The following is a 15,024-nucleotide window of genomic DNA, read 5'->3' on the forward strand; positions in this document are numbered from 1 at the left end:
CATCAGTCAGTGACGAGTCTGTAGAGGCTATACAGGATAGCTACCTAAGGAGCCCTAAAAAATCTGTGCGTGAGCCCACATCAAACTGCACTAAATAGGTATGAAACTGCAAGAGTTTTCCTTTTATTGGTGCAGATTTCACATTTCTATCGTCTTTTGTTGCTTTCCTGTGACCGATCAAATTGCACCATGACTTTACGGACACACTGTATATATATATGTATATATATAAATTTGATCATGTCGAACACCTGCTTAAAAACTTTTATTTGCATAACACCACCAATCTTCATTTTTATTTAATTAATTTATTTTTTTATTTTTATTTTTTTTACAGAGACAGAGAGAGAGTCAGAGTGAGGGATAGACAGGGACAGACAGGCAGGAACGGAGAGATGAGAAGCATCAATCATTAGTTTTTCATTGCACATTGTAACACCTTAGTTGTTCATTGATTGCTTTCTCATACATGCCTTGACCGCAGGCCTTCAGCAGACCGAGTAACCCCTTGCTCGAGCCAGCGACCTTGGGCTCAAACTGGTGAGCTTTTGCTCAAACCAGATGAGCCCTCGCTCAAGCTGGCGACCTCGGGGTCTCAAACCTGGGTCTTCCGCATCCCAGTCCGACATTCTATCCACTGCATCACCGCCCAGTCAGGCCCAATCTTCATTTTTTTAAAAATTTTATTTTAGTGCGAGAAGAGGGAGAGGGAAAGGAACATCCATCTGGTATGTGCCCTGACTGGGAATTGAACTGGCAACATCTGTGCTTCGGGAGGATGTGCTAACCAACTGAGCCATCTGGCTAGGGCACCACCAAGCACATTACAAATTCTGAGCTCAGAGTTGCCATGTTCTCTGGTCACAGGTCTTTTGTACTTGTTACTCTGTCTGCCAACTCATTTGATCTCGCTCTCTTTGCTTAGTTTTTTTTTTCTTAACTTGAATTGATTTTTAGAGACGGTGGGGGAGAGGGAAGCATTCATTTGTAATCCCACTTAGTTGCGGAATTCATTGGTTGTTTCTCGTGTGTACCTTGACCTGGTATTGAACACGCAACCTTATTGTTTCAGGACGCTCTTAACTGACTAGGCTAACCGGCCAGGACCCTTTCCCTAGTTCTTAATCATCTTTTAGCTTTTATCATATCACCTCTCACTGACCACTCTTAGGTTCTATTAGCCTATCATAAATTCTTGGAGCACCTTATAGTACTCCCTGCCGTACCCTATTAACAGTTATGTATACAGCAGGTCTTAAAATAATGTCATCTTGTTCAAGGTCGTTTTTTATGATGAGAAAAAAAAATTTAATTCCCAGCCAGGGCCACTGTGTATGGAGTTTGCAGGTTCTCCCCACATCTGTGTGGATTTTCTCCTGGGGTTCTGATTCCTCCCACATCCCAAAGAAGTTTGGTGTTATTCTGACAATAAATATACCTAGAAACTTACTCTTGTTTATAACAATTAGTCTAGGCAGGAAAGTGGTTACCTTCTGTACCACTTTGCTTAAAGATGCAATTTCCAAGAACCTATCCATGATGTTGAGGACTTAATAAGGATAACTGTCTTTTCCTACCATAATATATTCTTCCATGAGGACATAAACAGCACTTTTGCTCACTCTTGCCAAGTGTGTAACACATATAGGGATGGTGCTGTATGTCAAATGATGTAGAACAGTGATTTTCAACCAGTGTGCTGCAAGAATTATAAAAACATGCAATCCCTATGTGGTCAGGAGCACTGACCTTTTCCACCCTAGACTGTCAAATTAAGAAAATGACAGCCAACACAATAGCCGTCCGGTGTGAATAAATCCAAATCACACCTATTCATTTTTTGGTGCCGCAGAATTATACTAATTATTGTGCACGATGCGATGAAAAAGGTTGAAAATTGCTGATGTAGATAGAATAGTATGACTAAAAGCTATGCTATTGGAAGATTAGTCTGTACTGTCTGAATTGCTGTGTATAGAATCTAATATATAGTGGAGACTATTCAGAGGTCAGATAGTAACACTGCTGGGACCCTTAAGAGAGATTTTATTGCAAAGGATGATACAGAGGAAAGAGCGATTGTTTGAGGGAATGGAGATTAGGTGAGAAGAGCAAAGGATTCATGAAAGATGGTTTCAAGATTTAAGGCTTAGCCTGATCTGGCAGTGGCACAGTGAATAGAGCGTCAGACTGGGATGCAGAGGACCCAGACCCAGGTTCAAAACCCCAATGTCGCTGGCTTGAGTAAAGGGTCACTGATTCTGCTGTAGCCCCTCAGGTTAAGGCACATTTGAGAAAGTAATCAATGAAAAACTAGGGTGCCACAACGAAGAACTGATGCTTCTCATCTCTCCCTTCTTGACTGTCTGGCCCTGTCTCTCTTGCTCTCTCCCTGTCTCTCACAAATAATAATAATAATAAGGCTTAATATATCTCAAGACAGGAAAATATGATGGTGCTATTAAAATGGAAAGCATGAGGTCTAGTTAGATGCAGGATTAATATCCTTTCCTCACTCCCTCTCCAAAGCAAAGTTAGTGGTGTCCTCTTCTGTGCTCCCAGTATGTTTCACTTTTTAGTTCAGCCATTATTTCCGAGTTGTATAAATGTTACTTTACATCCTTGAACTCAGTGAAACACCCCAAGACAAGAAATGATTTTGGCATCTACTGATCTAGGTCTGAATCCTGGCTATCACCAAGTATCTGTGTAACTAGCTCAGTTAATGCTTTATGCCTCAATTTTCTCATCGGTAGAAAATAATTTGGTTTTATAGATCAAATGAGGTAACATAAAATGTTTTGAGTGCCTGGCACATATTACAAGCTTAACAAGTGTTAATTTTGTACTACTCTTTTTGAAGACTTTGGTATGTATAAACTTGATAATGTGTCTGACCAGTGGTGAGAGCATCGACCCCTAGCATTCATGTCACTGTTTCAAGACCCAAGGTGGCTGGCCCGACCTCAGGGTCACTGGTTTGAGCCTGAGGTTGCCAGTTCAATCCTAGTCAAGGCATGAGAAAAAAATCAATGCACAACTAACTGGAGCAGTGAGTTGATGCTTCTTTCTCTCTCAAAAAAAATAAATTTGATAATGTGAAGAATCCCAGAATTCCTAACACACAGTGTGGATTGTTTGATGAAATTCATGTCCATTAAGACCTCACAGACAAGCCTGACCAGGTGGTGGTGGATAGAGCGTTGGCCTGGGATGCTAAGGACCAAGGTTTGAAACCCTGAGGTCACTGGCTTGAGCACGAATTCATCCGGCTTGAGTGAGGGATCATAGATATGACTCCATGGTTGCTGGCTTGGGCAGAGTTACTGGTTCGGCTGTAGCCCCTCATTCAAGGCACATCTGAGAAAGCAATCAACGAACTAATAAGGTGCCACAACTGTAAGTTGATGCTTCTCATTTCTCTTCCTTCCTGTAGGTCTGTCCTTGTCTGTCTTCTCTCTCTCACTAAAACAAACCCCAAGAAAACCAACACACACATACAAAAAAAAAAAACACCCCTTATAACCAACAATCTTATATGCACAGTCTCAATACCAAAGGTGAAATTATAGGTGATTTATTAAGCTCAGGAACTGTGGTGGAACTATAAATAGCATACTCTTTTTAGAGAGCAATTTTGGGTCATCTATCCAAATTAAAATGTGTGTATCCTGAAATTCAATATAACCTCATATATAAAAAGGTTCATAGAGGTAAGTCACAGTGTTTAATAAAACATTGTTTCTTTTTTTCCCCATTTTATTTATTGAAGTGATACTGGTGAACAAAATTAAACAAGTTTCAGGTGCACAGTTCCACAACACATGAGTCACCTGTACAACAGTTCTTTTTCTTAAACAGTGTTTAAGCTACTACTATGTGTTCCCCTAGACTTCTCTGAGTGAAGCGCTAATATTAAATTCTAACAAATCTCTTATTATGGTAAAATTGAAAAGTAAAATAGTTTAATGAAGCACCATGAGCCCATCATCTTGCTTCAGTTCATCACCTGGCCAATCTCATTTGATCCCCCCCCCACCATCCATTCTCCCTCACCCTGGGTTGTTTTGAAGTAAATCCAAGATATAAATTCATCCATAAATATTTTTGTATTAAGGTTAATTTTTGTTATTTCCCAGTTATCTTTTATCTGGCCTGTAGGCTTCTATAGTTCTGATTATTTTTCTCAGTGTCAGATATTTTTAGCCTGAAGTTCTCTTGATTGACTTTTTATAAGATCTAGTTTTTGGGGGAAACCAAATAATTAAATGCAAATCATGTATACCATCTTCACAGTGTCTGGCATATAATATGGTTTATTTTTTATTATCTTTAATAAATTTATTTATTTTATTAATTTTAATGGGGTAACATTAATCAATCAGGGTATCTAGGTTCAGAGAAAACATCTCCAGGTTATTTTGACATTTGATTATGTTGCATATCATCACCCAAAGTCAAATTGTCTTCCATCACCGTCTATCTGGTTTTCTTTGTGCCCCTACTTTCCCCCAACCTTTTCCCTTCCCCTCCCTACCCCGGTAACCACCACACTCTTATCCATGTCCCTGAGTCTCATTTTTATGTCCCACCTATGTATGGAATCATATAGTTCTTAGTGTTTTCTGATTTACTTATTTGACTCAGTATAATGTTATCAAGGTCCATCCATGTAGTTGTAAATAATCCTATGTCATCATTTCTTATGGCTGAGTAGTATTCCATAGTAATATGCACCACATCTTCTTTATCCAGTCATCTACTGAAGGTTTTTTTGGTTGTTTCCATGTCTTGGCCTCTGTGAACAATGCTGCAATGAACATGGGGCTGCATGTGTCTTTACATACCAGTGTTTTTGAGTTTTGGGGGTATATTCCCACTAGAGGGATTGCTGGGTCATATGGTAGTTCTATTTTTAATTTTTTGAGGAACCACCATACTTTCTTCCATAATTGTACTACTTTACACTCCCACCAACAGTGGATGAGGGTTCCTTTTTCTCCACAGCTTCTCCAACACTTATTACCTGTCTTGTTGATAATAGCTAATCTAACAGGTGTGAGGTGGTATCTCATTGTAGTTTTGATTTGCATTTCTCTAATAGCTATTGATGACAAGCATCTTTTCATATATCTGTTGGCCATTTGTATTTCTTCCTGGGAGAAGTGTCTGTTCATGTCCTCTTCCCATTTTTTTTTATTGGATTGTTTGTTTGTTGTTGAGTTTTATGAGTTCTTTGTATATTTTGGATATTAGGCCCTTATCTGAGATGTTGTTTGAAAACATCATCTCCCATTTAGTTGGCTGTTTGTTTTGTTGTTTCTTCTGCTGTGCAAAAGCTTCTTAGTCTGATGTAGTTCCATTCACTTATCTTTGCCTTCACTTCCCTTGCCTTTGGGGTCAAATTCATAAAGTGCTCTTTGTAACCAAGGTCCATGAGTTTAGTACCTGTTTTCTTCTATGTAATTTATTGTTTCATATCTTATATTTAGGTCCTTGATCTATTTTGAGTTAATTTTAGTACAAGAAGACAAACTGTAGTTGATTTTCATTCTTTTGCATGTGGCTCTCCAGTTTTCCCAGCACCATTTGTTGAAGAGGCTTTCTTTTCTCCATTGTGTGTTGTTGGCCCCTTCCTTTATCGAAAATTATTTGACCATATACATGTGGTTTTATTTCTGGGCTTTCTATTCTGTTCCATCGGTTTGAGTGTCTATTTTTCTGACAATACCATGCTGTTTTGATTATTGTGGCTCTATAATATAATTTGAAATCAGGTATTGTAATGCCGCCAGCTTTGTTCTTTTTCCTTAGTATTGCTCTGGCTATTTGGTTTTTTTTTTTGTTGTTTGTCTTTTTTAAATCAAGATCTTTGCTGCAGAGCAGGCTTTTTTAAAAAATTAATTAATTATTTTACAGAGACAGAGAGAGTCAGAGACAGGGATAGACAGGGACAGACAGGAATGGAGAGATGAGAAGCATCAAACATTAGTTTTTCGTTGTGCATTGTGACATCTTAGTTGTTCATTGGTTCTTTCTCATAAGTGCCTTGACTGCGGGCCTTCAGCAGACCAAGTAACCCCTTGCTCGAGCCAATGCTTTGTAGTTTTCATTAAATAGGTCCTTTACATTCTTTGTTATGTTTATTCCTAGGTATTGTATTATTTTTTTTGCAACTGTGAAGGGGATTGTTTTTTTGAGCTCGTTTTCTGATGTTTCATTGTTGGCATATAGGAAGGCAACAGACTTTTGTATATTAATTTTGTATCCTGAGACCTTACTATATTGGTTTATTGTTTCTAGTAGTCTTTTTGTGGAGTCTTTGGGGGTTTTGATGTACAAGATCATATTATCTGCAAAAATTAACTTCTTCTTTTCCAATATGAATGCCTTTTCTTTCTTTCTCTTGTCTGATTGCTCTGGCTAAAACTTCCAGCACTACGTTGAATAAAAATGGAGAGAGTGGACAACCTTGTCTTGTTCCTGATTTTAGAGGAAAAGTCCTCAGTTTTATGCCATTTAATGTTAACTGATGGTTTATCATAGATGGCCTTTATTATGAGATATTTTCCTTCTATATATACCCATTTTGTTGTATTTTAAACATAAAATGACATATTTTATCGAATGCCTTTTCTGTATCTATTGATAAGATCATATGGTTTTTGTTCTGTTTTGTTGATACAGTGTATTACGTTAACCGTTTTATGTATGTTTAACCATCCTTGTGATTCTAGGAGGAATCCCACTTGATCATGATGAATTATTTTTTTAATGTGTTGTTGTATTCGATTTGCTAGTATTTTGTGTAGTATTTTAGCATTGTATTCATTAGATATTGGTCTGTAGTTCTCTTTTTTTGTGTTGTGCTTACCAGGTTTTGGTATGAGGGTTATGTTGGCCTCATAAATGTGTTCAACAGAATTGCTGCTTCTTCAATTTTTTGGAAGACTTTGAGTAGAATAGGAACAAGTCTTTGAATGTTTGACAGAATTCACTAGTATAGCCATCTCTGGCCCTGGACTTTTATTTTTTGAGGAGGTTTTAATAGTTTTCTATTTCCTCCCTACTAATGGGTCTGTTTAGGCTTTCTGCTTCTTCATGACTCAGTCTAGGAAGGTTGTATTGTTCTAGGAATTTATCCATTTCTTCTAGATTGTTAAATTTGGTGGCATATAGTTTTTCATAGTATTCTACAATACTTTGTGTATCTGTGGTGATTTCTCCTCTTTCTGGATTTTGTTTATGAGTCCTTTCTCTTTTTTCCTTGGTGAGTCTTGCCAAGGGTTTGTAATTTTGTTGATCTTTTAAAAAACCCAGCTCCTTATTTTTTTCTTTCTTTCTTTTTTTTTTTTAATAAAGGTGATAAGCACCTTTGTTTTTTTTTTTTTTAATTTTTTTAATTTATTTATTCATTTTTAGAGAGGACAGAGAGAGGGAGAGAGAGAGACAGAGAGAGAGAGAGAAGGGGGGAGGAGCTGGAAGCATCAACTCCCATATGTGCCTTGACCAGGCAAGCCCAGGGTTTCGAACCGGCGACCTCAGCATTTCCAGGTCGACGTTTTATCCATTGCGCCACCACAGGTCAGGCCTCCTTATTTTTTTCTATAGTTTTTCTGTTCTCTATTTCGTTTGTTTCTGCTCTGATTTTTATTATTTCCTTTCTTCTGCTGGTTTTGGGTTGTCTTTGTTCTTCTTTTTCTAGTTCCTTAAGATGTGAAGTTAAGTGGTTTACTTGGGCTCTGTCTTGTTTGTTCATATAGGCCTGTAGTGATATGAACTTCCCTCTTATTACTGCTTTTGCTGCATCCCAAAGATTCTGATTTGTATTATTTTCGTCTGTATGTTTCTTTTGATCTCTGCACTTCTTCTTTGACCCACTCATTTTTTAAAAGTATGTTGTTTAGTTTCCACATTTTTGTGGGTTTGTTTACCTCTTTTTTGCAGTTGAATTCTAGTTTCAAGGCTTTATGATCAGAAAATATGCTTGGTATAATTTCAATCTTTCTGAATTTGTTGATGTTATTTTTGTGCCCAACATATGGTCAATTCTTGAGAATGTTCCATGTACACTAGAGAAAAATGTATACTCTGGCACTTTGGGATGAAATGTCCTATAGATGTCTATCATATCCAATTGTTCCAGTGTTTCATTTAAAGCCAATATTTCTTTATTGATTTTGTTTGGATGAACGATCTAGAGCTGTCAGCAGTGTATTGAGGTCTCTAAGTATGATTGTATTTTTGACGGTTTTTGTTTTTAGGTCAGTCAGTAACTATCTTATATATTTTGGTGCTCCTTGGTTTGGTGCATATACAGTGTGTCCGTAAAGTCATGGTGCACTTTTGACTGGTCACAGGAAAGCAACAAAAGATGATAGAAATGTGAAATCTGCACCAAATAAAAGGAAAACCCGCCCAGTTTCTGTAGGATGACGTAGCAGCATGTGCACATGTGCAGATGATGACGTAACACCATGTATACAGCAAAGCAGCCCACAGCCATGCCAGTCGAGATGTGAATGGTACAGAGTGAAGTTCAGTGTGTTCTGTGGCTCGCTAAATTTGAAACTGTGACCAAAGTGCAACATGAATATCGGCGCATTTATAACGAAGCGCCACAACATAGGAATAACATTACTTGGTGCGATAAGCAGTTGAAGGAAACCGGCAGTTTGGTGGAGAAACCACGTTCTGGTAGGCCATCTGGTGATGAGTCTGTAGAGGCTAAATGGAATAGCTACCTAAGGAGCCCTAAAAAATCTGTGCGGCCTGACCTGTGGTGGCGCAGTGGGATAAAGCGTCAACCTGGAACACTGAGGTCGCCGGTTCAAAACCTTGGGCTTGCCTGGTCAAGGCACATATGGGAGTTGATGCTTCCTGCTCCTCCCCCTTCTCTCTCTGTCTCTCTCTCTCACTCCTCTCTCTAAAAAATCAATAAATAAAAAATATTTACAAAAAAAACACAAACAAACAAAAATCCGTGCGTGAGCCTACATTGAACTGCAATGGTAATGAATAGGTATAAAACTGGGAGAGTTTTCTTTTTATTTGGTGCAGATTTTACATTTCTATTGTCTTTTGCTGCTTTCCTGTGACCGGTCAAAAGTGCACCATGACTTTACGGACACACTGTATATTAAGAAGTGTTATGTCTTCCTGATTCAATGTCCCCTTTATCATTATGAAATGACCATTTTGTCTCTGATTACCTTTGCTGTCTTGTAGTCAGCATTGTTAGATATGAGTATTGCTACACCTGCATTTTTTTTGGATATTATTTGCTTGGAGTATTGTTTTCCAATCTTTCACTTTGAATTTGCTTTTATCCTTGTAGCTTAGATGTGTTTCTTGTAGGCAGCATACAGTTGGATTCTTTTGTAATCCATTCTGCTACTTTTTATTGGTGAGTTCAATCCATTTACGTTTAGTGTAATTATTGACATTTGATGGTTTCCTATTGCCATTTTATATATTTCTTTCTGATAGTTTTGAATCTTGTTTGGTTCTTCTAGTTTTCTATCATTTGTTTTTGTTTGGTTGTAATCCATACTTCTTTTCTCAAGCCATGTACTTCTGTGTTGGTTTTTTCAGGGGTGGCTACCATTAAGTAATGGAAAGCATACATATCACGTTCATTGTAGTACATTATCTCATGAGTGCTTCTGCATTCCATCCTCCTTTGTTACTGTTAATCTTTGTCCTCTCTCTTTTTTTGTTTGTCACAGATTAATCTTGTTTTTATTGCAATTTTGATGGAGCTTTTACTAGTACTTTTGTTTTGTTCTTTGTGTCTGGCTGGAAAAGCCCCTTTAGATTTCCTAAAGTGGGGGTTTTCTGGTGATAAATTCCTTCTTTTCTGTATCTGTGAAGCATCAATCATCAGTTTTCCATTGCAACACCTTAGTTGTTCATTGATTGCGTTCTCATATGTGTCTTGACCATTGGGCCACAGCAGACCAAGTAACCCCTTGCTCGAGCCAGCGACCTTGGGTCCAAGCTGGTGAGCTTTGCTCAAACCAGATGAGCCTGCGCTCAAGCTGGGGACCTCGGGGTCTCGAACCTGGGTCCTCTGCATCCCAGTCCGACGCTCTATCCACTGCACTACCGCCTGGTGAGGCCATTGAATTTTTTGAGTTCCCTAAATTGCCTTTCTGTGCTTTCTTGTATATCCTTGAGTATTTTTAGGACTTCAATTTTAAATTCTCTGTCATTTAACTCCAAGGTTTCTATGCTATTGAAATTTTTTTCTATAGATTTTTCCTCATCTATCTGAGCTACATCACTGACTTTTGTATCCATAATATTTGATTTTTCTTTAATGGCATTTGAGAGTGGTATTAATAACACTAATAAGAATTGATAAAAAAATTTTTTTTGAGAATATGCAGTGAAAAACTGAAAATTCTATTGTGCTAAGTGCAACAAAAATACATAGAACAGAGGGCCTGGGTTGGGGGGGGGGGGAGTGACAAAGAGGCAAAAAAGAGAGGCAAGAACTCAAAATGTCACAAGGAATAAATCTGGATCAAGAATAAAATAATTTGTTTGTAAATGATGGTCAAATGAGAGAAATAGTGTAAGAGAAAAGAAAAAAAAACAGTGAAAAATGAAAATACTATTGTATTAAGTGGCACAAAAACAATAGAATGGAGAGCTGGAGTTGGGGGAAATGCTAAAGAGATAAAAAGTGAAGTAAAAAGCATACAAAATGCCACAAAGAAAATATTTGAATCCAGAATAAAAATTTGTGGGTGAGATTTGAATGAGAGAGAAAGTGAAAGAGAAAAGAAACAAAAAGAAAAATAATTGAGTGTTTTTGGAATGTAACACTCACAGAAAAAAAAAAAAAAGAATGGGAAATGTAACACCTATGGGTAATAACGTTCAAAATGAAAAGAGAATAAAACAGAAAAAGGATAAAATGACCCAGGTGGAAGAAAATACAAGAAAAAAATGGAAAAAGTTATAAAGACTGGATTTTTCCTGGTTTTGAGATCTTTCTCTCTTTCTTTCTTTCTTTCTTTCTTTCTTTCTTTCTCTCTCTCTCTCTCTCTTTCCTTCCTTCCTTTTTGGCCGGTGGTGCTGTACCCCAGGTTCTGCCCCTGTGGCACTTAGGCAGAGATTTGCTGTTGTGTCGCTTTGTTTGATGTATGTGTACTTCAGATGCTCCTGAGACTATTTTTCTGTCTCTAGTTGTTGAATTTGTTGAAGTTTCAGGGAGAGGTATCGGGAGCACTCCTCACAGTGCCATTTCTCTAACGTCACTCTCTAAAACATTGCTTCTAATTGTCAAAAGTTGCCCATCAACAGAACATGACAGAGCCATTATAAAATAGAACATAGCTAACAGAATGTATCTTCCATTTCTTTAAGGGACTAAAGATGCAGAACAGTTTACAGAATATAATTTATGTGCTGGGGAAACATATTATCCTGGAACCTCAAAAAGTGTTTTTATAAATTTGTTGAAGACTGTGGTAACAAAGAAACAGATCTTTCTGATGGTTTTCTCTGAAAAAATCAGCTTAGGAAAATGATGGAGTTTAGCACTAACTATAATTGACTTATTAAAAAATAATATATTAAGTATATGTATATAATTATATATTTTAATTTATAGAAAAATAAAAACTATTGACTAAGATATTCTACCTTCTAGGAATTAATCCCCAGAAAATAACCTGAAATGTGTGTAATTTATGTAGTTATATGTTGACATGAGCCTTATACAATTTACATTTTACTAATTTACTTATTTTAATAAAACAACCTAATATTCACCAGAAGTCTGTTTTAAAAGAATAGTATGTAGTCATTAAAAATCATGCTGTAGAATAATTTTTATTAAAATGGCAACTTCCCAATACATCATTAACTTAAAAGGATAAGTTATAATTATGTGCACTTTGACCAGCATTAATAGATGTTACTTTTAAATTGTAAAATTACAGGTGATTTTTTCTCCTTTTGTTTCTGTTTCTTCTCTATTTACTTAAGTTTTTGTAATTTCCTGCAATTATTATATAATTAGGAAAATGCTATTAAAATCAATGCGTATAGATAACTCTAAGCTTGCTTTACGACTTGGACATTAATGTAATCCTTATGTAGCTACTTTGGGACAAATCCAAGAAATACTTCAACAAATGTTTTGAGTTATAATGAGTAAAGGTCCATTTCCCAGAAAATGGGAAAAAAATAAAATGTTAAAGACACTACACTTTATCAAAAGAATTTATTAGAAAATATTACATACTATATATCCGTTTTAGAGCATTGTTTCAGTAGACAGCACTCCATCCTCACACTACAAACAACGTTTCGTGGACCATGGGCAACCCTTGTGCTTCTGAATCCACACCTTCTGGATGGAACATTCAAGCAGTATATACTCTGGCCACTTAAAGGAGTATAAAGAAGAAAATGTGGTAATTACCAGGAAAAAAATTACAAATCTTTTGGAATGTTCAAATAATAAGTAACTACAATACTTGCAGTCTCAAAATTCTAGGCATCACTATAGCCTAAAATGTTGGTCAACGTATCTAGTAAGTTAAAGGGACTAGGTTTCAAAAGTCAATACTGAATTTCCATAAGAGAAATCTGTAATCCCACAAAATGTTTTTGAAAAAGTTTGCACACATGCAAAATTAATATAAATTTCTGAAAAAAGAATGGGGAATGTTAAAGCAATGTATTTTTTTTAACATAAAGCATGCACTTTCTAATACATTTTTAAATATTTCAAACTTTTAAAAGTTTAAATTCTAATCCAGTAACATTCTTCATTAGCTGTTTTAAATGTGATCTGACCAGCACCCACCAGATATGGAACACACACTTATTTTCAAGAGAGGTGGAAATAACCCATGGTCATGCTACCAAAGATGACCACACCATCTAGTTTTTCTTTAAAACTTATTTTAAACATGTTTGCAAAAGATAAATGGTGTAAAGCAAATTCTAAAATTCCATTCAATTCTCAAGTCACTGAAAGAAAATGAAAGAAAAGCAGGCATTGTGATTAATCAGTTTACTCAATTTGCTATAAAATTTTCAAAGTGTGAGCCAGCTTAAACTCAAAATAGATTTGAAGTTCACATAATTGTTTCTAGAGTTTAAAACTGAAACAAATGAGGATGTGTGCATTGATATTTTAAGTACTGTCTTAATATTTTATTATAATATACTTCTAAACTTCTTTCCCCATCAAAATCTAAACACAAACTTTAATTAAAAATATATGTAAATCATTAGAATACCGTATTACAAATGCCCAGAAATGCAGCATAAAGATCAGAAATTGCTTGGAAATATTTCTAACACTTTTTGGGATTACATTCATTATCTAATCAAGATTATGAACTAGGACAATCATTAGGGCCATCATTTCAAAATATTTTGCCTATCAAAGCTAGCACCAGGAAAGTATTGTGCACATAAAATTGAGAAACACATAATTTTCAGAAAAGCACAGTTCTACACAGTATTGCTCTTACTAGTTTAGCTAGTTAAAGGGTCAGTCTGTCTCACTGAGGCATGTATCTATCTTTGAGCCATTAACATCTTATCTGAATAACTTTCCAGTTATTTGGTATCTATTGAAAACTGTTACTAGAATAACAGATTATCATAAAGACAACCTATTTTTTTTCTTCCATAATGCCAGTTAAAATAATGGCACTATAAACACTTTTAACTTACCTTTTATAAAAATTAACATATTCTAGTACTTAAAAAAATGACCAAATCCCTATTCCCTGAAGGTTTAATCAAAACTCCATTATTTATTTCCTCTCCCTTTCCAAAACAGATTTTAATGTCTAGATTTTTGCAACATGCTTAAATAGCCATCATATTCCCACTAAATTAACACTTTATTCATGGTAAAGCATTTGGAGATTTCTCAAGTGTGAAAAGAATTTCACTGGTGATGGACAGATGAACAACGGCCTGAAAGCCCCTGTGTGAGTCTCCTTAGCCCCCGGCCCCGAGAAGGGCTGCCGCCACCCTGCACAGCTCTCCAGTTGGCACAGATCATCTGATCGCCTCTGACAGGGAGGAAAGCTTATGAAAGAACACAATTTTTACAAAGTCAACACATTTTTCCACACTGGTCTTCTAAATTCAAGAAAGGATTTAGATTGCCAAAGTTGTAAATCTAGCAAATCAAACTGCTTCATCTCAACTGGGAGAAAAAAAGGCACAAAGAAAAGCAAGCAGCATACCCTTTATTTGGTGATACAACAGGTCAACAGTGTTCCAAAGTACTGAACACTGAATTTTACTTATGTGATAACTTTTTCTATCTAAGCAATTTATTCAGATGTGTGCTTGAAAAATACAGATAAGGAACCCTGCAATTGGTATGTTCTGTTATTAGAAATATTTTTCATGGTAATAACTTTCTACAATTAGAGGGAAATATCATATAGATCATACTTTATTTTTAGCCTGACAGAATAAATGTATTATATATATATATATATCTTTCAAAACCAGTGCACTTAGAAATCTCTCATGTATGCACTCCATTGTTCAAATTAAAAAGCTGTCCATCTTCTAGACCCACACTGTAATACAGTCCTAGTAAAAATGCACATTCCTTTTAGCCCCTTTACTCTCCCTTGAATTTGTTTTTATTTAGAGGAGAGTGAAGGAAAGGATTATAGAAGTTGCAGTGCAGAACTATTGTGTATTTTGAACAAAACATTATAGCCTATGTTAAAAAAAATAATTTTATCAAAACCGAATTTCAATCACAGTTACGCATGATTCTCAGTGAAAGGTCCGGGTTGCAATTGCACTTTGCAGGCGTCTCGGTAGTGTCCTCACAGTGCTCTCACTTCAGCCGATGTTCTTCTCCGCACACACAGGTTCTTCCAGACTTTTCTTTTGGCTTCCCTTCCGTGAATATTTGTATTTGTCCACATAGGCTTTAACCAAATTTGCCACTTTAGTAGAATTGACTTCTCCACTCTTACTATGACAAACCTATAAAAAAAGTGAGGGGAGTGTTTT

At 36.3% G+C, this 15,024-nt stretch overlaps 1 protein-coding gene across 4 annotated transcripts in view; it reads right to left on the reverse strand.

Moving 5' to 3' along the window:
* Positions 1–12,224: 12,224 nt before the first annotated feature.
* The window catches only part of SCAF11 (SR-related CTD associated factor 11), a 102,938-nt gene continuing 100,138 nt past the window's right edge, over positions 12,225–15,024 (reverse strand). For all 4 annotated transcript variants that reach the window (XM_066369023.1, XM_066369022.1, XM_066369021.1 and 1 more), the window contains one exon: positions 12,225–14,997. In XM_066369023.1, the coding sequence (XP_066225120.1) occupies positions 14,851–14,997 (147 nt within the window). In that variant the 3' untranslated portion in view covers positions 12,225–14,850. The remainder of the gene's footprint in view (positions 14,998–15,024) is intronic.

Source organism: Saccopteryx leptura, chromosome 2, assembly GCF_036850995.1.
Source record: "Saccopteryx leptura isolate mSacLep1 chromosome 2, mSacLep1_pri_phased_curated, whole genome shotgun sequence".
NCBI classification, from domain to species: Eukaryota; Metazoa; Chordata; class Mammalia; order Chiroptera; family Emballonuridae; genus Saccopteryx; species Saccopteryx leptura.